This window comes from Mercenaria mercenaria, chromosome 15 (assembly GCF_021730395.1).
Source record: "Mercenaria mercenaria strain notata chromosome 15, MADL_Memer_1, whole genome shotgun sequence".
Lineage (NCBI taxonomy): Eukaryota > Metazoa > Mollusca > Bivalvia > Venerida > Veneridae > Mercenaria > Mercenaria mercenaria.
Window position 1 is genome coordinate 57,590,640 of NC_069375.1, and position 25,473 is coordinate 57,616,112.

General features: G+C 34.2%; 2 protein-coding genes across 2 annotated transcripts in view; both read left to right on the forward strand.

Annotated features, from left to right (window-relative positions):
* The window catches only part of LOC128548791 (nonsense-mediated mRNA decay factor SMG7-like), a 63,661-nt gene extending 61,900 nt beyond the window's left edge, over positions 1 to 1,761 (forward strand). Inside the window, exon 20 of the mRNA XM_053524265.1 lies at positions 1,426 to 1,761. Within this exon, the coding sequence (XP_053380240.1) occupies positions 1,426 to 1,761 (336 nt within the window). The remainder of the gene's footprint in view (positions 1 to 1,425) is intronic.
* Positions 174 to 25,000, forward strand: LOC128549097 (trypsin-1-like). The gene is made up of 6 exons (XM_053525331.1): positions 174 to 1,768; positions 3,746 to 3,932; positions 4,159 to 4,307; positions 16,438 to 16,602; positions 18,530 to 18,835; positions 24,688 to 25,000. Exons 2-6 carry the CDS (start codon positions 3,823 to 3,825, stop codon positions 24,909 to 24,911), a joined length of 954 nt encoding a protein of 317 aa, XP_053381306.1. The 5' UTR covers positions 174 to 1,768; positions 3,746 to 3,822; the 3' UTR covers positions 24,912 to 25,000.
* The last annotated feature ends 473 nt before the right edge of the window (positions 25,001 to 25,473 follow it).

Consider the following 25,473-nt stretch of genomic DNA (forward strand, 5'->3'; position numbering starts at 1 on the left):
ATATATATATATATATATATATATATATCCTAGACAGCTTCAGTAAAATAAAGCTAACAACGATGATACTGTTGAACACACGTATTTAGATTTATATATCTCGAGTAATAATGTAGTTAAACGTACAAACATACATGATAAGAGAGATGACTTAATTATGATATTGTCGATTTCTCTCTCCTTCACAGTGATATACCCGGGGTACATATGTTACAACTAATAAGATTTTCCAGCGCATGTTAACTTGTTGAAGATCTCAATCTGCGTAAAACTGCTATAATCAGAGAGCTTCTTCAGCAGAGCTACCACTAGCATAAACTTCATAAATCGTTTGCTAAATTTTAACAACGTAATTCGGAAGTAGTGATTTAATTCAAAAGAAATCTTCTGCGACACGGTATTTCAGTCTGATGCTATGGAGATATAGTTTTCAAACTTTGCACAATTATCGGGCATATCCATTTCGATGCAATATCTATTAAACTTATCAAATTTCTATTGTAAGAAGCTATGATCGTATTGTTCTGAGGTACAATGCATGTTAAGTATTCAGCCGTCTTTCAGTTGGTAACCACACTTTATTTTAACCGTGCGATGACGGTCATGTTGGTGACTACATGTGAAATAGTTCCTAAATACCCCTCTTTGCACGGACGGGTTTGATACTTTTCCTCTGCTCAGCTGTTCGTAAAGGTGCTTCGTTTGGTGCGCCAGCTTCTGAAGTCACTGATTACGTATGTTTACAGTTCCATGGGTTTTTATTTCTATAGTTTACATGATCATATTTTGTGTTTTACAATGTGTTCCTATGGTTACTTTTCTTGTGTTAGAGAGATTAATTTCATTTATACTGTTCTATCATATAGGAACATGGTAGAGCTTAAAGTATGTTATTTGGCACCAATAAACTAGTTTCAATTCTCATGTGGTGTTTTCCCACTGACCTTAAATTTTAGTTTTTACATCTTTGTTATTACTGCGTTCGTTTGTGTTGCTGTGTACATGTACCCAGCCATTGCACGTGCATACAGTTACGCATACCCATATTTCCATGTGGAGTGCTGTGTAGGCGGCTATATATAAGTTCCTTTAATGTGGCTTTTTCTGTAGCCTTTTGTCCTTGTCTTTTGTCATTCTTTTTTTTTTGACTGTACGGACACGATTGATATCCGGGTGTTTTTCAAAGAGCCGCCACAATGGAGCACATGTCTGTACGGGAATTTGGAAATGAATACATTTGTTACAGCCCTGTAGTTTTTCAAACCATTCGTAACTTGATATTGTTTGAGATGTAGTTATTAAATTCTAATTGTCCGAAAGTTTTAACTGATTGTTTACCTCAGATTTTATAAAACCAGTCTACACGGTAACCATTTATTAATGTAGTGGTTTACTTGTTAGTAAGTCTGGTGTACGTTTTATTAGCTGGTTACACACAAACGTTACGGCCAGTTACGTGTCGACTTACCAATTGTGCAAAAACAGCAAAAGGCAAATTTTCTTTTATTTTTCGGCATGCCATCTCACTCTCTAATTTCTTTCCATTTAAGATTTGGTAAAGCTCGATTTGAAAACAATTCCAAGGCAAACGAGTCCCTGCCAATCTTATTGGACGAGGTGAAATGTAGTGGGCATGAATCAACGTTGTCTGAATGCAAGCACAATGATTGGGGAAAACATGATTGTGATCACAGCGAAGTTGCAGCAGTAACGTGTTTTGCTAACAGACGTACTAAACATGTTGATGTTCTAAGTAACTAAGACTGTGGTATGTTAAATTATTCTTTGGTCTTTTATCATTATGATATGTTTCATAGTTTTGTAAAGGAGGGGTCTCCGTCACCGAGTGAGTGAGGTCGCTTACAATGAATGAGTTGGTTGCACGTCAACAAAGTGAGTTCAAGCCGTATGGAAGGGTGCTGGTTTTACCCATATGCCTTTGGTGAAATAAATACTATGTCTTCCTCAACCAAAGCTGAGAAGTCGTCATATGGCATATGAATTTAAACTCAACAAAATACAGATTTTTAAACAAATATCATGGTTAATTCAATGGAATATTATTTGCCGCTGACAGTCCCAATGTGGTGCGATTCTTTTGTCCTTGTTGACTCACTGTTATACCTTCTCATTTTTGTGTATGCGTCAATTATTAACACATAAAATAAAACAGCATTTGCTTTTGGAAAAATGCATTATTAAAACGTGGCCATTCCTCCTTGTTTTGATTATATAACAGTGTGTATAAAATGTGCCATTACGCGGGCAAAGGCGATTTCGTTAAACACAAAATGTAAGCAGATACACATTTTAAGTCTTTTTCCTTAACTATACACTGTTCAAGATGTAATACTGAGGTGATATATTAAATTTGTTGTTGGATTTACTGTATTGCCATAGCATAATGATACAAATAAAAAACGAAAATTTTAGTCAGTTTGCATTAATCATATATAAGTTTACGAGTACTGTTAGTCTGTTACACTGATTTATCTGTCTAGCAATATAATATGTAGCATATACGCGTGCAAGAGTCTACCAGTACTGTCAGCGATTGTCACTACCATGTAAATTTCAGACAGACTTTTGCAAAAACTGTGCATGTACATTACTTTCCTGGATGCATACATCGAAGAAATTATTATAGCAGAGCTCCGACACTCCCAATTAGTATTTACTGATAAAGTATGTTTTATGCGATTAAAATCAAAACATAAATAAATTTCTGTATTCAAGTTGGCTGCTGATCAATGTGAAATACTTTACATACTATTAGAGGTCAGTGAAAGGGAGTGCAGTGATAAGGAACAATAACTCTAGGTGACCCCATTTTTTAATTCTCTTCCTTTTTTTTGAAAGCTTTTCCCACACATAATTTGAATACTTTGTAAGGTATTGACTTTAGACTTTACTTAGCGATAGAGGTCAGTTAGAGTGAGTGCAGTGACAAGAAACCGTAACTCCAGCTCGACCCATCATTCCCAATTTTTAACTGTCTCTCTTTTTTTTTAAACCTTGTACAGGGCATAATTTGAATACTCTGTAAGGTATGACTTCATTCTTTAGATATTCGTAGAGGTCAGTAAGAGGGAGTGAAGTGACAAGGAACCATAAATCTAGGTAGTTACAATTTCTAATTAGTTTCCTTTTTTTGAAAACATTGGCTGGGGCATTACTCGAATACTATGTAAGGTATTGACTTGATACTTGCATATTCATAGACATCAATGGGAGGGAATGCACATTGCTTATTAGCAAAACCTCTATGACTGAAAAACCCTTTATGCTATATAATTTCGGGGAGCATCCGTCGCTGTTACCGATCGCCTTGTTTAGATATTGTCCTAGTTAGAATTTGAAAGCTATGTCAATGGAATTGTTTTAAAGGAATATAAAAGTTGGGCAAGATATCTTATACGGTTCTGAGCCACACATTTGACCTATCTGAAACCACAGTGAAAGTGCTTTGAAGTAACAAGATATGAATATTATACGAACACAAGATTTGAATTAATACATTCAGAACGCAGTAGTGGGGACGAATTAACACAAGCTTTATAAGAATTAATCATTTATTACTTGTAATTTGTACCCCATTACAATCCCTTCCATTGCTATGAAGGTGACTCTCAAAAGCACGAGTATTTTAACGATAATCCAACTTTCAGTAGACAAACTTAACAAATAAATTCAAACTAAATTTGATAATTTGCCAATGCATCTTTGAGGGCTTTTGAATTTACAGGCAAAATTCCACAAAAAAGCTCCAAACGAAGAAAACGAGAAGAACGGGTATTTGGGGGAGTTGAGGCAGTCAAGGGAATGTATCCATGGCAAGTTGGAATTCAAAGACGGAAAGGAAAATTGATACACTGGTGTGGTGGAACACTTATAAATAGTCAATGGATACTGAGTGCTGCTCATTGTTATAAGTATATTCGTCCTTCTGTTACGAGTGTAGGATACTAGTTTATTGTGATAAAACATAAATATATGATGGTATTAAAACGCAAAAATGCTTAGTGATTGGCAGGTTAATATGCTTATGTCAAGTGTACAATTGTACATCTGTAAAACAACCTTAAACATGAACGTAGTACCTTAACTTTACAATGATAACTGAAAGGGTAATGGACAAGCTATAAATTATATTTTTAGAGACTTAACAAAAAGACAAGATGGCAGAAATAGAAAAGTGAACTATGAAGACTTTAGAGTACATATTGGTGACCACGACTTAAAGAAACCTGATGAATATGAGAAAATATTTCACATTGAATATTTGGTCAAACACTGGAACTATAGTGGTATGTTTATTTGTAACTAGTCTTTTGATTTTTTTCTATGAACATATTTTTTTTCTCATTTTAATATATTCTATCAATTTATCAATCGTTACTTTTAAGGTGCGTCAACATGTCCGTTTATAGGCTGTACAGTAGTAATAAATATGCTATATGTTCTATATGAAATTAGCAATCGTCTGAGAGCTGTAACACATAGCCTGGCCTATTTTATCAAATAGAAAAGTGAACTATAAAGACTTTAGAGTACTTATTGGTGACCACGACTTAAAGAAACCTGATGAATTTGAGAAAATATTTCACATTGAATAGTTGGTCAAACACTGGCAGTATAGTGGTATGTTTATTGGTAACTAGTCTTTTGATTTTTTTCTATGAACATATTTTTTTCATTTTAATATATTCTATCAATTTATCAATCGTTACTTTTAAGGTGCGTCAACATGTCCGTTTATAGGCTGTACAGTAGTAATAAATATGCTATATGTTCTATATGAAATTAGCAATCGTCTGAGAGCTATAACACACAGCCAGGCCTATTTTATCAAAGAATTAAGTACATATATAAGCCTTATATTTTTAAAAGAATGAGCCATAAAAACACAAAGAAAAGTAAGGGTCATATATCTTCTTAGAGAATTTCTTATCTGACAGGTAAACATTATGGAACATCTTCCAAACTGACAGCTTAAATGTGGGTATGAACTCATGAGTAAGAAGATGTGTTTACATTTCTGTAAATGCAAAAAACGTCCTTTAAAATACTACCAAAATGTCGTTAGGTCCACAATAAATAAAACCTGGAACTGGGTTACGCTACACATGCAAATGATACTGTTACTTTACATGAGAAGAATCGTTCAAGACTTTTTTTCCGCCAATATCCGACCAGCCCGGAAGTACTGCTTGATTACCTATTTAGTACTACTGTTTCTGTATAAAGTATGGACAGAATAAGAATATTTTTGAACTTGGTATTCAAATTTGAGAACCTGGAACTGGAACGAACTATGAATTCATTCTCGTATCAAACTGATATAATGATTTTTCTCACATTTTAATGGTATGCTTAGTTAAGACAGAGGGATTTTTTCTAACTTTGTCGATGTAGACCTGAGCACATTTTGTGTGCTTTTTATGCTCCTGAAGGTGAGCATATTAAAATCGTACTGTTCGTCCATCCGTGAGTGCGTCCGGAAAATTCTTGTCCGGGCTGTACTCTTCCATCTATTACTGAATTTTGTAATAACTTGCAATAAATGTGTAGCAGAATGAGTCGACGTGTCATGCGCAAGACTCAGACCCCTAGCTCCATGGTCAAGGTCACACTTCAATGTTAAATGTTAAGATGGCCTGTTTCTTGTCCGATCCATAACTCATTACTTACCATAAATGTTCCCTGTAACGAGATAGAGTGTCATGCACGAAACCAAAGGTCAAAGGTTAACATGGTCTGTTTCGTGTCCGGTCCATAACTCTGCCATTCATCAAGGGATTTTGAAATAACTTGGCATAAATGTTCATCATAATTAGATGACGTGTCATACACAAAATCCAGACCCCTAGCTCTAAGGTCAAGGTCACACTTCAAGGTTAAATGTTAACATGGTCTGTTTCTTGTCCGGTCCAAAACTCAATACTTAGCATAAACTATATTCACTGTATCTAGATGTGGTGTCATGCACAACACCCAGACCCTAGTTCCAAGGTCATGGTCACAATTAAAAGTCAAAGATGTGTCTTGTCTGGTCAATTAATCTGCCGTTGAAAGTAATTTGACACAAATGTTAACCATATGGAAAAGATGTGTCACGCTTATGACTCTGATCTCTTAGTTCAAGGTCACGAAATGATGTGTGATCTTTTGCGCATACAACTAGAGCATACTTTGGCATACATCAGGAGCATTTGTAACCAATAGTGACAGCTCTTGTTCTAATAAAGTTTACATACAAGGTTACGACAACACCTAAATTGCTAAAAATACAACAATCGACTTACCTTTTCTGATGATTTCCATTTTTACAACTGTAGGTAATAACGTATACATTCAGTACAATTTTAAAACGCACACATATAGTTATGTCTCATTTCCTAGGAACATTAACAAAATTTGCATGTTTGATATTAATTACCTCTTCTTATGCAACTTTTCATGAATATCGCCAGAATATTTCTAATTAAATTTGACGTCCAACCTAACTCTTAAATTAAATTAATCAAAACATGAACAATTAAATCGAGTTATACTTAAGTCTTAAGTAGAAGAGCACATTTCAAAACAATAACCCAGTTTGACAAAAATCCTAATTAGGACCAAGACATTTTAGAAAACATATCAATCTTCAGATTTTTAGAATAATGTCAGTTTACCTGGACTTGTTCCTATCACCAGTGAACTCATGTAACATGGAAATACTTAAATGTGTATAATTTCAAGTTTTTTTTTATTTAAATCGATGAAAATTAATATTTTCTGACTTTAAAAGATATCGTTTGCAAGAATCTCAGTGGTAACTATGCATTGCAAGCTTTCATAACCAATTTTACATTGTAGCCTCCCTTGATTATTTGGCAATTCGTGCATAGCTGGATTATTTCCCTTAGGCAATACCACAGGAATAACGTATTTCGGTTATCTGCTACCTGGTCAAAATCGATATTCGGTCAGATATTCGGTCGATGTTGGGAAGGTGTAAATAACCAATATTTTCAGTGGTTAAGAGTTGCAATAAATAGCAATGCAGTGTTTTAAAATACGGTGTTAACCCAAAACTATACCAGATTTAACACATATGAAAACAATTAAACAAGTCTGCCTTAATCATTCCACCAGTAATTTGCCATGCTATTATAATGAGAATACGACAAACAAATACTTGAACAGTCCGTGCACACAACCTGGAATACTAGTTACAATATACATGTCTTCTTATATCTTTAATCGAACTATTCCGCAAGACCATTACCAGGCGTGCATAAACAAAGTAGCGTGACAACCTAACTTTTGGTGCCACACATCCGCAAAGACACAGTTCTATCACATTTGTACTAATTTAAAAAATAAAGGACGTAAATTTAATAATTTTTAGCAAAGCCATGTTTTGACACTATACACTCCGGCGGTAATACGTCGTATGAAATAATTCATTCGGGCTACGCCATTCGTGTATAAATAGTTTTTAAACACTGTTGTGCAATAATTTATTTAAGAAATAATATATCCCAACCAGTGATTTATCACTGAATAAAATAACTAATTGGAGTTTAGATGCTAAAGTATTACTAGTATATCATGAGGGCACAGCCCGAGTGTTATGGATCTATATCTAATAATACGCATCTAAACGGCAAACAATGATTTTATTAAATGAGTAAATCATTGTTTGAGATATATTATTTCGGTTCTAACACGTTATCAATGATTATTAATTGATCTACGTCCTTGACGATCTCCATCAAATATGTGCCTGAATTTTGTTGATTTCTTTTCCAGCGCGCCGTGTAATGCTATGACGTAATAATTGTGACGTCAGAAAAATGAATTGTTGAAAAAAAACCAGACACATAACTTCATATCCCCATTGTTGCGTTTTCCATTACTGCTCATAAACAGACTCAATCAAACCGAGTCTGCAATTTTCACTGTTTGCCTTGTTCTCGGTGCTTCCGAGGGATCTACTTTCCAGATTTTATTCACATGCCGAAAAATATCCTATCAGGCGTAATGGTCTTTGGGCCAGTTTCTGTAAGTCCTCTAGTTTTTCGATTTCGTAACCCAGAAATTAGGCAAAGGTTCATCCACTTCAGCCATTAATACATTCATTCCGGGATTGTTTAAGACCGGATGTCGCTTTCTACCGTATGTTAAACAAACATTATACTCTTTAAGTAAATCTTGTATGAAAAATGCGGAATTTCCTCTCTTTGAAAGTATAATTGACCACACACGATTTTTTTCGTAGATTGTTTCAATACTGACTTTCAGATATTGGCGTTTTGCTTATGTAACCGTTCTAAATTATTTAAATGCTCTCTGTAACAATACATTCCAAATTTTGACAATTTCTACCAAAATCTAGTGGTTAAAATACCCCACCCACCCACGCTACATTTTCGCCATTTTTAATAACTCATAAAATTATCAAAATTACTATATTTTTTAACAAGACAACATCAAATAATTGTGTTAAGATTCACAATTTTATATATTTTCATGAGAAAATATAATATTTCGAAATCAGTTTAGGTTATAGACAACGTGCATACAAATGTAATACATATAAACCACATGCTGTTTCTCGATAAATCGAGCTTATTTGTGGTTCATTCAGAAAGGTTTAGGGTACCAATAGTTTCCTCCTATTTTAGATGTCAAAGTAAGCTTACCTATGTAATTTTGACTTTAAGTTGGTAAAGATATTTTGAAATGTAACATACGTAACAGTCGCCACTCAATTTCCACCTTTAAGATTTAGCAACATTGGAAACACTTCAACAATTGCATTTGTATGCTTTTAATTTGAATAAACCATGTTTACTGAACATGCACACATGACCGTTATAATTTTGTTGGACTTAACACTGTTTCTAATCTCAATTATAGGATGTCGACAAACTACAATAAAACACTGATGTCTCTTTCAGCATCACTGTAAAAATAGCATAGATTAGCACTTTGTATGGCTTCTGCTTCAAACATAGACGGCATATTGATAATTAACAGTACACTTGGGTACAGTGTGTGAGCAATCTTAATATTTTCGACTTTCATTCAAAAGAAATACAGAACTTGAGGGTATCTAAAAATAAATATACGTTACCTAGGTTTTAAAGTTCACCTATTCAATTTCATATTTCGTATATTATTTTTCCAGGCTAATGCATAAATCATGCTTTATTGGCATTGCAAAGCACCTACACAGTTAGTTTTTACACCATTACAAAGATGAAATGAAACATACGTTACTAAGATTACATAGAACATTAAGTAACATTAAAGCTAGGATAGCTTTTGGGTTTCGATGGACTGTGATAGTTTCAAGACAGAGGTTATTATATTTTCAATGCCTTGTTTTGATATTTATGGACGGTAAGATTGTATTCATTACCGAAGTTATCGGTTTATATGCATTCTGTGTTCAAAGTTGCTGATGTAAATAAACACGGCACATTTTTAACTATAATAGTATATCAAAAATATACAGTACAACACTGGTATTGAAACAAATGTCACTTTTGGTAAAACATGTTTCTTCAAATAGTTCTGTTTCTTTGACCATAGTGATTTTCAAATATCACTTATACTGTGGGACGGAATTACTGAACTACGCAATCATATTACATTTCCGTAACGAAAACATAGATGAGACTCCTTGTCCATATTGTGGTTGTGGTATCATTGTTGTCAATTCTGAGTTCTTACTAAAATTAAATATTCTACTTTTAAAACTATTAACAAAAACAAACAAACTAGATCATTCAAAAAATGATTTTATTCAACTGTTACATATAGATTACCTCGGTATGGAACTGTGTTTAAAACATTAAGTCTAATAACTACCTTTATCTAAATTCAGTAACGTATGTATCAAAACTACATAAGAGGACACATTATAACACCAATGTACACCATACGACAAAAATATACTCTAAAATTTGATGTGAGAGGTTGCGAGAAGTCACTTTTTGGTACCAGTATCAGAATAAGTGCATCATATATACATGCATAGATGCATATTATACATACTTACAGAGTCTGCACTATTTGTTTGAAACACGCCAGTGGTCCATTGATGTCTTTTTGACATATTTCTAAAATCCCTTTTTAGTTAAGTGCTTTATTTCGTTATTTCGTAGTAATATCATTAAGCTGCATCCTAAAATGGATTAAAACATACGTTACTTTGCATATTAATTACAACAATACCAATTAGTATTGCTCATATGACCAAACAACAAACAGATACGTTACACGACTTCTTGATTCCAGGACTTGCTCAATTTAAAGCTGTGAAGCTCTGTACTACCTGTTCATAATGTCAAGCAAATGCATGACTATAAATGTATTCATAATAATTTGGTATTATTTCAGAGGCATACGTATTGAAAGGTTTTTGTTGAGGGATATTGAAGGGATTGTGATATATCTGAACATTTCTATTTCAAACAAAACAGATAAAACGTTCAAGCACCACCAAAAGGTAAATCAATATGTATGTATCATAAATTGCTTTGATAGGTGCTCATTTCCGTTTGTGTAATCAGCGTTTTGTCCTTTAAAAAGAGGTCGTAAATACTTAGCTGAATTGTGACAGAAAACTGCAATTTGAATTTGAACATAAACTTTATAAATCCTTTCAAATGTTTTTAAAAACATAAATGTTTGTACATTTATCTTTTTTTTTCACTTGAATTTTAAAAGAAAATGACAATTTCATTATATGTTCGATTCTCCATTTCTCGTTATTTTACTAGGATACACTATATATGTAACATCTATCAGGCAGCCATTCTGATACAAATTAATATTACGTTGTAGCTACATTCAAAATCCATTGAATGAAAATTGAGAGTAACATGTTTAGTTTTAAAAGAAATAAAAGCAGCATTTAAATTATATCATTATAATGTCTTTTACGGTATGCATTTTGAAAATGGCGCCATCGTAATTAAAACAAGAGAAATAGCCCATATTGGTAACGTAGTTTCAATTGAAATTATTTTAACAAAAACAAATGACTTCTGTTACAGCAATGATTACTTAGATCTTATCCATATGCATGTTTGCAAACTTATTTCTAGCGGCCAGTTTGAAAATGACAGGACAGTATCTTTATTAGATTTATCTGAATAAGATATCTTCAATCCGTTGAAAACTTATTTGATTTGTTATATTATACTAAATATTTGAACAGTATTAGCTCATCAATATTTGTACGTGTAACCGATTTCAGGTTGTCATTTTGTGAGCGGTAAAATTCTTTGTAACATGTTTAAAACAATATCAGTTGATTTCTGTAATAGATTTGGCTTTTGAAGAGCTATACCTCTTTCATATGCAAATGTTTGCTCGAATTTAAGGCAGTTATTTGGAAATTTGGGAAATGGTGGCCATCTTAATTTGAATAGTCTGTGTAACTAAATAACCTATTTTGTTGGTAGTTTAACAAACTTTAATTTTGGGAGTTATAACTACTACGTACATAATGACTACTTAAAAGATCCAAGCCAGCATAGAAGAGAATTAAAATCATCAAAATATGAGAACTTTGGAGGTATTAGCTCATATGTATAATAATTCCAGTTTAATTTGAAATAGCTTTCATCTTGAATAAAAACTTATATTGCTGAATCTGCTTCCATTTTGATGTTCCACAAAGGGAACTTCCTTGAAAATGTTGCGATCGTATCAGCTTTTGCAATACTTTTATCATTTCTACTCCATTAGCAAAGATTAGGTCTGTCAGTATGCAAATCGCCCAGAAATGAAACACGAACCATAGCCTAGGCTAACTGGCATTACAGTGCAAAGGTATCGGATTTTTTTTTTTGTTAATTATTCATTCATTTTGTTTTCTTTATTGTTAACATGAGGGTTCTGATCCATTTTAAAGGATTAAAAGTTCTTAAGTTTTCCAACGCAGGTATACATGTGTATTTTATTTTTATTTGGTGGGTGGGGTACATCAACCACTACTTTTAACATTTTATTCGGTATATACTATATAACGTAGCATTATTTGACAACCAAAGTAAATTATTGATTATTTCAGGCATTGAAAGATAAGATTTATTATAAGAAATGTCACATAAATTTCTTTTTCACCATCCAAATCAGCGTTATCCCTATGCAATGCTAAATTGTATTCATTAGACACCAACGTTTTTAAAATCGTCATTAAATTTTACTGACATGTTGCTCAGACCGACATCCACCCTTAAAAGTTTCCTGAATGATAGTATAACATCATGGTATAGCTCAACCTTTGCCTAATTTCTGGGTTACGACTTTCATTTTTTTTGGCCTTGGCCCACGGACCATAACGACTCTATGTTTAATTCTCTCTGGGAAACATTTGGTAAACTTTTAAGACCATTATGCATATTTTAAAGGTCCGTAACTCTGGTTTGACTGAGTGAAATCCCTAACAAAATCTCAAGTGGACAATTTGTTGATTACAATCCTTTGAAATATGATAGCTCTATTAAAGAGTTGTGTGAGAAAGGGCGGGCGCACAAATAAAAAAAATAACAATATGTGTACCCATCCTTTTTCTAAGATCTAGATTACTTATTTGGATTCATTTTTACGGGAACAAAAATATCCCCACACGACCGATTTCCGACCACAACGTATTTTCGACCGCCTAAGACTTTGTATGATAAAAATCTTTACAAGCCAAATTTATCATGTTTATCAGTTGCGATTGTAACAAAAAATCACGATGGCAGTAATAGAAAAGTGAACTATGAAGACTTTAGAGAACATCCAGCGCGGTGTGTAACGCTATGACGTAATAATTTCAAAATTACAGATCAGGCCAGGATCCAGTAAGAAACTTGAAACTTAAACGGTATGCTATTACATTATTTATGTTCATAGAAAGTGTGGAGCAATAAACCAAGGAGTTAGACCTGCATTTTAGCAAAACTTGACAGAAACATTGTTACACGGTCGGAAACTGGTTGTGCCGAGATAATTAATCTCTAGAGCAAACACATATTTCTTTGTTTGCTTATCTCCGATATATTATATTTTTGAATACTAACTAGATATATATGCATTTCCTCTCACGAACAAACACTGCTTTTATGCTATTTGGTTGCGTTCTATGCTTCCAATGGATCTTTTTACAGATTTGAGTCAAAGTTATATAAAATCATTTTACAAGCGAACATCTAGCATAAAATTGAATAGTAACAACTACTTCTTTTTGTTTACATTCCTGCTTCTTACCTGTAAAATGGCATCCCTGTTTTCCATGCATAGATTGAAGACAACTAAATCATTTCACACGCTGTTGACTTTGAATACTACAAAGAGTCCATCACCATCCGCACGAGTATAGGCGCCGGTTTGGCATCAAGACTGCACATGCGCGGCTGTCGTCTTGGATTTATGACGTCATGCGGCGGCCATATTGGATTTTACAAAAAAGTTACTCATTTACATATAAAAATAAACTCGGTAGAAGTAATTTAAAAAAAATATTTATTACATTTCTAATTAAGTTACAGGAATATCAAATAAAATTATATTTGAATTATATTCAATAACCAATACTAATCATATAGATTTATCCATAAACTAAATGAATAGATACATCTTATAATAAAACGAACTATATTGATAAACAAAGCACAAATCAATAATACTTTAAAACGAAATATTTATCGCATTAAAAACAGTTAAGCCTTACCTGATATAAAAACGAAAGAAGCAAAAGTTACCGAAAATAAAATATTACATTTTGCTGACAATGTTTCCTCCTTAGCGTCCAGTCACAAAATGACTCCAATCATCAATGGATTATCCCTAAATGCGCATGCTCGGACCTATTTTTACAATTACTTCGTAAGCTATATTTAGATAAGGTTAAGAGTACATCAAACGTGATCATGGCCACAATGTCTAGCGTGTGTCTATTTAAGAGCGGATGATAAAAAGTAAACATGTCAAAGTTATTACATTTATAGTAGTCACAATGTGTGGCGTGTACGTATTTAAGAGCGGATGCGTTAAAATAGCCTATTGAAATGTCAAAGTTAAACTCTTAATAGTCGCCCTAGTGTCTGGCGTTTTTTTTTGTTTAAGTTATCCACAATTCGTCCCTTTTAAAGAAAAATTTCAATTGACCCCTTTAAAGTTTCATGTGCTAAAGGGTCTGGCATCATTTTAACGTCAATATTTTTAGCTCACCTGTCACGAAGTGACAAGGTGAGCTATTGTGACCGCTTGATGTCCGTCGTGTGTCGTGCGTCGTGCTAAAAAAAGCTTTTTCTTGAAAACCACTGGGCAGATTTACATTAAACTTCACAGGAATGATACTTGGGTGGCCCCCTTTCAAAATATTTCAAAAAATTGAATTCCATGCAGAACTCTGGATGCCATGGCAACCGAAAGAAAAAACTTCTTGTCCGAAACCACAGGGCCTAGGGCTTTGATATCTAGTATGTACCTTCATCTAGTAATCATTTACCAAAATTGTTCAAACTATCCACCTAGGGTCAAATATGGCCCCGCCCCGGGGGTCACATGGTTTATATAGACGTATATAGGGAAAACTTTGAAAATCTTCTTGTACATAATCACATGGCCTAGGGCTTTGATATTTGGTATGTAGCTTTGTCTAGTGGTCCTCTACCAAGATTTTCCAGATTACCCCCCTAGGGTCAAATATGGCCCCGCCCCGGGGTTCCCAATGTTTACATAGACTTATATATTAACATAGCCTTGAAAATTTGATGACATACACAGTTTTGCACACAAATGGTAAAACTGAATTTCACTGACCATGAATGTGACCTACTGACTTAATTTCTTAATATTTTATCATCAGTTTGACATTTGAAACATATAGCTCATATTACTCAGGTGAGCGATCCAGGGTAATCATGACCCTCTTGTTTTGCTTGAGATCAGCTTAACATAGTGCTCAAAAGGAGCTGACTAATGTTGACAGAAGTATTTTTAACAGCAACAATGGTAAATGATTGAAATTTGGTCAATTTTGTGACCTGTAGACGAAACTTATAGAAACGAGTATTTTACGATATAAAACTTTCATAGTCCTTTAAGATGCTTTCTAAAGTACAGATGTCTAGATAGCTTGTTATGACCATTCTAGGAAATCGTCAAAATTTTCAATGAACAGAAATACAGTAAACATTGAACAATCACTTTTGCTCATTTCGTGCCACACTTTCATAAATTCAAGATGGCCGCCGAACATGCTATTTTTTCTGTCAAACCGGCACATACTACAATCCGCAACTATTCTACTTCATATTTTACCAGAAAAAGAAAATTCAAATTAAGTATCAGACCGGCAACTGCCCAAAAGTTTAGAAATGGATCATTAATGCCTGTGTTTAGCACGCATATTTCTTAAATTATAAAGTTAAGAGAACTATGCATGTAAAACAACCTTTTCATGAAGTGTGATGATAATAGAGAATACCTTGATATTATAACAAACAAACAAACAAACAAAAAACAAACAAACAAGCAAAAAACAACAACAACAAACAAACAAAAAACAAACAAACAAACAAACAAGAAAACAACAACAAAAAAACTCAGCTTTTAAAATCTTAACAAACTAAATCAAAATAAAATACTAAGTGGAAAATGAATACTTTATTTTGCTATTCAAATAAAGTTATATAAAGTTGATAATTTCCGTAAAAACTTTTACAGAGGGTAGATGTTCGCTTTTACAATGCTGCAACAGTTTTATCAGTTTTGCATTTTAAAACACAAACTCCAACACAGCGCTACTTCCCCTTATCGGTACAGCTCGTATAAATTGGGCTAAATTTGAGTCGATTTATATTATTTTAATCATTTTGTACAAGGTTTTCATTTCATTAGTTGAATATATATATAAAACGAGCAAAAACCTAGAAAATAATGCAGTAAGTAAATTACTTCTTTTTCTGGTGTTTTGAGGCGCACCTACTAAAATGTAAGCAATGAAATTATTTGACGGTATTGTGAGTACAGTAAGAGAATTTGACGAATGGCATACTGCATCACATAGATACATTAAAATACTTTCATTATGTTCTTAAATGTTGTGACATAAATGTCAATTTGCTTAGATTATGGCAATAATTTGATTAACCAGGCGTTGCCAAGCGTGTCGCCATTTTAAGATTACATGGTTGTACCATCGTCACGTGATTCGCTTGGAGGCAGGGATGATTGACAGTATTCAGCCTGCGCACAGGTTGTTTAAAACATTGATTGCGAATACTTTAAATCGACAGAATTAGAAAACAATTTATCACAAATACTAGAATACAAAAAAGGACTTAATCATTATTAGAAAGTAATTATTTCCTTATTAAAAGTTATTATTAAAGATTAAATTAAACATCCTAGTACATTTGTAAATTTTCATTTTAGACACAGACAGAACACATCCCATCCATGACGTAGCTTTACTCAAAATCAACTCAAGTGTAGTTTTTAATGGTTACGTGCAGCCAGCATGCCTACCGGGAGAAAATGATCCACTTAATTATGGAATGAAATGTGAGGTCTCTGGCTGGGGAGAGCGTAACGAAAGTGGTAAATATATTGTTAATTAGAAAAGAAAACTGATATATTCTTTAGATACAGATATACAGATACTTGTTTGCTTCAGTGTAAGATGTTATCTTTCACTAAGTGAAGCAAAGATGTAGTACTGGAATATATTTGACATTTTTCACATTGAAGTTTCCAGATGTATTCCACTAAAATAATTTTAGTATCTTTTTACAGATTTTATAAACTATCTCAACAGCAATCTTAGGTGCGCCTTTGGTATCATGTACTCCATTCAGCATATGTGCAATGAAATTCCGCTTTAGTCGTTGCTATGGGCCGTAAGAGGTGTTGCACATTTCATTACATCTCATGAACAGACTCAGTCAAACCGAATCTGTTATTATTCTTCTTAGTTGCATTCTTTGCTTCCAAAGGATTACTCCAGATTTTATTAACTACCACATCAACAATCTTTAAGTGCCGTGTGGCAGCTAAACAAAGTCTCCCTGAACTTGGATTCAGTATTGTTATAGTTTCTGTTTTACGGGATCATGGAGTCCATTCAACATATATGCAATGAAGGTCCGCTTAAGTCGGTGCTAGGGGGCGTGAGAGGCGTTGCACATTTCATTACCTCTCCTGAACAGACTTAATCAAACCGAGTCTGCTATTATTTTTCTTGATTGCATTCTTTGCTTAATAAGGATCTTTTTACAGATTTTGTTCACTAGAACACTTTGTGTGACATCCTGAGCATTTCCGTTAAATACGAGGGAAACTAACACATGCATAAATGCTGTAATAGCACAGTCATAAAATAGAACATAAAAATGACTGAATTTGATAATCATGTAAAACCCCATGCAGTTATTCCTAATACTGTTCTGTCTAGCAAATTCGGTTTTTAGAATTGACTTAATTTATTAGAAGACACACATTGGTATTCGTATGAACAGTGATCGATCAGTTTTACAGGGCTTGAATTCAAAAATATGAGCAAACTATAAACTTTCTAATGACCATGCGTAGCATCAATAGAAACAGACCACTGGGCTTAGTCACCTGTTCATTTGTCGGTTATGTCCCCTTGATAACACTAGCGGTTAAATAAACGTTTTACTGTAACGATTATTTTCCACCAATAAAAGTTCACGAGTTTATTAACTAACACAATGGGGACTACTTTAAAAGAAACTTAGGAATTTCAAGTAACTTGATATTTAACATTTCTAAAGATAGTAACATTTAGTGAAATTTAATCATAATTCCGGCAAGTAAAGTTATATATCACAGTTGCAGTAAAATGCGCGCGAAACTTATTTGTTCACATTCTTTCCAAACTTATTATTTTCTGGCGTGAAAAAAAAATATAAAAAAAAATCACAAAATAATTCAGATTCACAACACATAGAAAAGAAAATTGGATTTTATAAGTTGACATCTGGCACTCGACCAACACACACACTCACACACAGCATGCTGACTAGGACAAAATGAACAAACAAAGAACAAAAGACACCGCCTAAAAATGGCAAGCGGCAAAACCACCACTGACGAGTTTAAACCGATTTTTGATGCACCTAACCTCACTCTTACCCCCGCCATGTTCAAAAGTCACAGAACAGTGCAAATAAAAGTTATCCATGGTTAATCTTGCAAACACTGATATTGACTTTTCCATCCATCCAAAGCGTTTGACTTATGTGCCATTAAGCGATTTTGATAGTGGCCCTACTTTCAGCAAAATGTTGTGTCCTTATTTTTGAATGTCATGTTCAAGTCTCGTTTATAATTTTGCTTAAATTGTACCGTCTTTCAAGAGGTATTGCTCTGTATTAGAATTTCACCGATACTGTGCCAACTATACTTTGCAGATACCAAACTAGTCGATTTAAGATCAAGTTGAAAATGCCTTATTACGTTCCATATTAGATTTTGTTCAAAGTATTTAAATTGATATTTACAGGAGGCATTTCGGATAAACTGATGGCGGCTGAAGTTCCGATAGTAGATAAAAAGAAGTGTAAAGAGTTTTTAGAGCGCTATCCAATTGATTCACAAGGAATGTTCTGCGCCGGTGAAATCAATATTGATGCCTGCCAAGGGGATTCAGGTGGACCTCTTGTCTGTGATATGAATGACAAAAACACCGTTATTGGCATAACATCCTGGGGTGACGGCTGTGGCAAACCTAATGCTCCCGGTGTATACACAAATGTTGCTGCATATGTAAGCTGGATAAAAGAACAGATATCACTCCATGAATCAGCAGGCAAGTCAAATAATTCAATGTAAGTAGTGTAAGACATCGATAAGAATTCTTATTTCCTTTAAAAATACAGCATTTGTAACTGGTGGCCATCTAAAATTTACGTAGCACGGACTTTAGTCATTTAGGCAGTTATAATGGAGTTTATTTTAAATGCGCTGACCTCCAGATTTTGGCTAAAAATAATATTTCTTTTAAATTTTAGTTTAATTACATAGGAAAGATCAGAACATGAGTATTTGTTTCTTATCCTCTTAAAAATGTCAAATCGAAAAAAAGGATAGAAACTCGGACCGCCGCGGCAATAAGATCGTCCCTATTTGTATTTAGCGGTCGTTAAATATAACGCTTTATAATTAAGAGAGTATACCTGCGGTATCACGTTGCAAACGCTTTTCAGTTAAATAGTAAAACAACTTGTGTATTTCAATAACGTATAATTTGCCGGTAATTAAGTTTCAAAGCCTTCTTATAAAATACAGCGAAGATTTTTATCTGATTCAAAATGGTCGTCGTACGATCTTGATGTTAGTGCCTTTAAAACCATTTCTGTTCTTTCGATTAATATATGTGAAGTAAAGGGAACGGAAAGGGATAGCAAATTTCAATAATGCCTTAAATATGTACCAGTAAATACGAATGAGCTCCAAACATCTCATCCTTATTTTAATTTCAGGACAATGGTACAAGTTCTATTTATTTTTAGCTAACACGGGTATCTTTTCTAGATTTATGGCGGCATGATGTACATTACATGGTCATTACAATGATACACATCGGTAACAAGAAACTGAAAACTTGGAAACTTGTCAGTGATTATCACATTTCAGAATGAAATTTCAGGCCAATGTTTTAACTGATTTAAAAAAGAAAGTTTGAAATATTCATACCAACCACGGGAATCATCGATCTCTCTCACTCTTACCACGGTTACGTCCCGCTACTGTTCTTTAGCCACTGCCACGTAGGTTTACACAAATACAGCCGTGCCCATGGACAAGAACATGTTGCCATGAATGTTTTTCGTCATAATTAAACTAAATAGTGTATTTGGCATTAGAATTGCTCTATTTTCAAATCTACCAAAATGTTTGCTTGAAACCATCAGAAAGATAAAAGTTAATTAAAGGAAGAAAGAAGAAAATTAATATAATTCGGCCATTTTGCAGCCGAATAAATTGTGTGTATGCAGTTGTTATAAAAAAGTAGTCGCAACTTGACCGCGATGGTTGACCTTAGGCTGATTCATATCGATTATTTCGTAGTAGGAATAAGGGGTGCTTAGGGTAGCCGTGTATATTTATATGGAATTAGTTTGTATACAGTGCAGTATCAAAGTATGTATACTTACATTTGATCAGTAAATACTGTGTTTATTTGATTCGGACTAAAAATGTTATTATTATACAGTTTGTACATATATGGTTAAACTAATGTCTTTGAATAAAAAGATATGAAAGATAGATAAAATATAAAAACAAAAACAAACAACAACAACAAAAAAAAAAAAAAAAAAAAAAAAAGAGAGAGGGCCATGAAGGCCCTGTATCGCTCACCTGACCTATTGACCTAAAGATCACCAAGATTAACATTCTGACCAAGTTTCATTAAGATATGGTCATAAATGTGGCCTCTACAGTGTTAACGAGTTTTTCCTTTGTCTGACCTAGTGACCTAGTTTTTGAACCCACATGACCCAGAATCGAACTTGACCTAAAGATCATCAAGATTAAAATTCTGAATAAGTTTCATGAACATATAGTCATAAATGTGGCCACTATGGTGTTAACAAGCTTGATTTTGATTTGACCTAGTGACCTAGTATTTGACTCACATGACCAAGATTCAAACTGACTTAAATATCACCAAGATTAACATTCTGACAAAGTTTCATGACGATACAGTCATGAATGTGGCCTTTAGAGTGTTAATAAGCTTTTCCTTAGGTTTGACCTGATGACCTAGTTTTTGACCCCAGATGACCCAATATCGAGCTCATTCAAGATTTTATTGAAAGTAACATTTTGACCAAGGTTATTTAAGATTGGACCACAATTGTGACCTCTAGAATGTTAACAATCTTTTCCTTTGATTTGACCTGGTGACCTAGATTTTGACCCCATATGACCCAATATCAAACTCGTCCAAGATTTTATTGAGGGTAACATTCTGACTAAGTTTCAATAAGATCGGGCCACAATTGTGACCTCTACACGGAGGGGGAACCAACATACGTATTCCCAAATGGGCTTCGCTTAAAATCATATGTTGTGCTTCCTGTAGTACATATGTGGTAAACATTTCACAGAAAAAAACAGGTGAGATCTTTATTTGTGAGTTGATTTTATGAAAATGACATTGTTTTGCCAAAAAAAACCGTGATGCAGAGCAACCGAGTATACATTACCGAGCACGTAAGTGCATTTACCTTACCTGTATTTGTAGAAATGACGGAGAAAAACATATCCTCCGAGAAGCGGTATGACTGAAAATTAGCAACATTTTTATCAACAAATGGAAAATATGTTGTAATTGCCCTGCGCCTGTTTAAATTTTGTCCTTCAAACCTTCCGTATGCTAAACCCCCACCCAGATGAAAAACCATATGGCGATCACATTGCTAGAAAAATATTTATTGGCGAAAAACCGAATGGGATACATATGTTGTGCATGGGCTACATATGTGGTGCATTAGATTTTCTTTAAAACTCTGCAGATCTTGAGCTTAATCGGTACCCGGATAAAGAAACGAATTGGAAATACGTATCAAGAGTATGTCATATCATTCCAAATATTACATACATGTGTATTAAAGAATTAACCTGGTTAATAGGGACAATTAAAAAAGAACATAGCTTTACTTAAATTTGATGTTGTAGAATATTCAAGTAAGGAGTCAACGCGTCTCTCCTAAATCTGATGGCGTTTATATGTTGCTTATGTTTGTTGACCTGTGAATGTCGGAAATATATGTGTGTAGTTTGGTATATAGTTTATAGTGGACGCAACTTGACCCCGATGGTGACCTATGTATTATAATACATAATGAGGCACAACCTATTATTGAAAAGGAGTGTACGTAAAACACTTTATATCTTTGCATAATACACTGTATACAAACCAATTCCATATAAATATACACAGCTACCCTAAGCACTCCTTATTTCTACAATGAAATAACTGATATGAATAATCAGCCTAAGGTCAACCATCGCGGTCAAGATGCGACTACTATATCAGTTGCCGATATGGTCTGCGAAATTATATGTTCTTGAACCAAGTGTTCTTTTCATGTTTGTTTTACCCGTTCGTGTGCGCCTCTCTATATATCTTCGGCGGTATTTTGCATCATTAGCTGTGGAAATTGTCTGTGCATGAATCATGCGTGAACTGAGATATTGGGTCAAATACCTGTGTCTCGGGCAACGGTCTCAAAAATAAAATGTAATGGATACTTTAGGGTCATAGTGTTTCAGGAGGTAGACTAAATCAAAGATAAAGTGAGACAATTAACAAGAGGGTCATGACGACCCTGGATCGCTCACCTGAGTAATATGAGCTTCATGTTTCAAATGTCAAACTGATGATTTGTAGAAATTTTTTGGAAGATTTTCCGATGTACAATCAAGTAACCCCTGGGGCGGGGCCAATTTTACCACAGGGGTCATGATTTGAACAAAGTTTGTAGAAGTCTACTAGGCAATGTTACATATCAAATATCTAAGATGTAGGCCTTCTGGTTTATTTTTAGCAAGTTTGTGAAGATTTCCCTATGTACAATCAAGTAACCCCTGGGGCGGGGCCAATTTTACCACAGGGGTCATGATTTGAACAAAGTTTGTAGAAGTCCACTAGGCAATGCTACATGTCAAATATCTAAGCTCTAGGGCTTCTGGTTTTTGAGAAGAAGATTTTTTATGATTTTCCTATGTAAAATAATATGACCCCTCAGGCGGGGTCAGTTTTGACCCCGAGGTGATAATTTGAACAAATTTGGTAGAGATTTACTAGGCAATGCTTTACACCAAATATCTAAGCTCTAGGGCTTCTGGTTTTTGAGAAGAAGATTTTTAAAGTTTTCTCTTTCAGTTGCCATGGCAACCAGAGTTCTGCATGGAATTCAATTCTTTGAACCATTTTTGAAGAATTTCACCCAAGGAACATTTCTGTGAAGTTTGGATGAAATTGGCCTAGCGGTTTATGAGGAGATGTAGTTTAAACTAAAAGTTTACGGACGGACAACGGACGACGGACGATGGACGCCGGACGGTGAGTGATCACAATACCTCACCCTGAGCCTTTTGCTCAGGTGAGCTAAAAAGAAAAGGTAGGATAGTTATTGTTCTATGACAATTCACTTGTTATCAATGTCTTCTACCATTCTGTAAAGTTTCAACCAAATGCCTAAAAACTAGGTATGACATGGTTATGGTTCTTTGACATTGCGTTCCCTGTCAATGGCCTCTATCATTTTATGAAGTTTCAGTTCAATATATTTAATTCTTTCCAAAATAATGCTCCGGACAAGTATTATTTTGTATAACAAAAGGAGGTAATTCAAAAACTAGGAAAGATAGAGTCATTGTTCTTTGACACTACACTTTTAAATTATCTTAATTGCTTCTATGACTACCTGAAGTTTCAATCAAATGCCATTTATGCTCAGGACAAAATGTGTGACGGACAGAAGGACGGACAAAGCCGTAACTATATATGTATGCTCGCCCTTTTCGGGAGCATAAGAATACTTATGCTTGCAGATCCTTGTTATCTATTTTGAAATTTCAATGGCCTCGCCAAAACATCGCAAACCCGTAACAAAAAAAAAAAAAAAAAAAAAAAAAAAAGGAAAAAGAGAAAATTTTAATAAATATGGTAATGTTCACATAATCTAGAAATATGCAATTCAACATTAACAAGGCACTCTCTTGTACCATAGATCATAAATACTTATGGAGATACTGTATGTAACAAAAATATAGTCCGTTAATTTGAAATGCTAGTAAATGATTTCTTTTATTGATGTTATGCCTTGAATAGACTGATTTTGATAAGGGACTAATATCTCATCAAAACATATTCTTAAACCTTAAAAATGTCGTTCCGATGTGTCAAGCAATATTGACATTAGCCTGATGCAGAGGAAAATGTGAGTGTAAGAAACGAATTGGAGCCAACAAAGCATCAAACCTTCATTTTAGCTCAAGATCTGCGGAGTAAAAAAAATAATGCACCACATATGTAGCCCTTGCACAACATATGTATCCCATTCGGTTTTTCGCCAGTAAATATTTTTCTAGCAATGTGATCGTCAGATAGGTTTTCTTCTGGATGGGGTTTAGCATACGCCATATTGCGGAATGTTTCAAGGACAAAATTTAAGCAGGCACAGGGCAATTACAACATGTTTCCATCTGTTGATAAAAATGTTGCTAATTTTCAGTCATACCGCTTCTCGGAGAATAAGTTTTTCTCCGTCATTTCAACAAGTACAGATAAGGTAAACGCACTAGCACGTAATGTATACCCGGTTGCACTGCATCGCGAAATTTTGGCAAAACAATTTCATTTTCACAAAATTCACTCACAAATAAAGATCTCACCTGTTTATCTGTGAAATGTTTACCACATATGTACTACAGGAAGCACAACATATGATTTTAAGCGGAGCCCATTTGGGAATACATATGCTGGTTCCCCCTCCGTGCTCTAGAGTGTTAACGAGAGGCCAATATTTTTACGCACTAGTATTTCAAATGAAGTAAAAAATTACGCCTTGAAGGAGTTCTTTATACTTGCAAGCATGTTTAACGCACTGTAGTCAAAGAAAGAACGTACGTGTGGTGTTGTTACAGGATCAAAATGCCCTGTGCTGAGGAGTCCAAACAATGGTGAAGTTAAAGTAGAAGGAGACAAGGCACACTTTAGATGTGACGAAGGGTTTATTTTAGAAGGTTCGCATACAGTGACATGTCAACAGGGTGGTAGGTGGGACGGTATAATACCTGTTTGTAAAAGTAAGTTCTCAACTACTAAACCATTAATGTTCCAAATGCTTGTGAAGCAGTTTCTAACTTAATTTACAATGTAACTGTAACCGAAACTGTTCCAAATATATTTATGATATTTTACTGTGCATTCGTTAATAAAGTTGTTTTTCAAAATTTAAGTCTCTCTCAAGCAGACAAACAGAACAACCTTATTCGCGATAAACTAAAACAAAATAAATACATAAATAAATAAATGAAAAACAACAGTGCAAAAAACAAGAAAAGATCATCTCGTACGTCTCAAAATTATTGCTGTCGTTCAATATATAATGGAAAACATTTATGATATACAATGACTAAAATATATACAGTCAAACTCGCTTTATACGAACTCTTCGGGACCTGGGAAATATGCTCGTATCAAACGAAATTCGTATTAACGAATGTATGACTCCCGGATAATTTGCCCGAGCAAGTTGGGCAGTATCACCGGTATCGCCGGTGAATAGCTTCCGATAAATAAAAATACAGTAGTGAATAGATGTTCATTAGTAGTTTTACTTTCTTGAAGTAAAATGGTGTGATCTACATTTTGAGGGGTCACACTGCCGATTCGGTTCACTGGTCACGCCAGGGTGACGGTATCAATCT

Bases quoted from the DNA above. Each gene is read 5' to 3' on its own strand.
- LOC128549097 (XM_053525331.1), top strand. From the start codon at position 3,823: ATGTATCCATGGCAAGTTGGAATTCAAAGACGGAAAGGAAAATTGATA. The intron at 4,308-16,437 runs GTATGTTTATTT...TTTTCATTTTAG, and splicing joins CAAACACTGGAACTATAGTG to ACACAGACAGAACACATCCC. The intron at 16,603-18,529 runs GTAAATATATTG...TGATATTTACAG, and splicing joins GGGAGAGCGTAACGAAAGTG to GAGGCATTTCGGATAAACTG.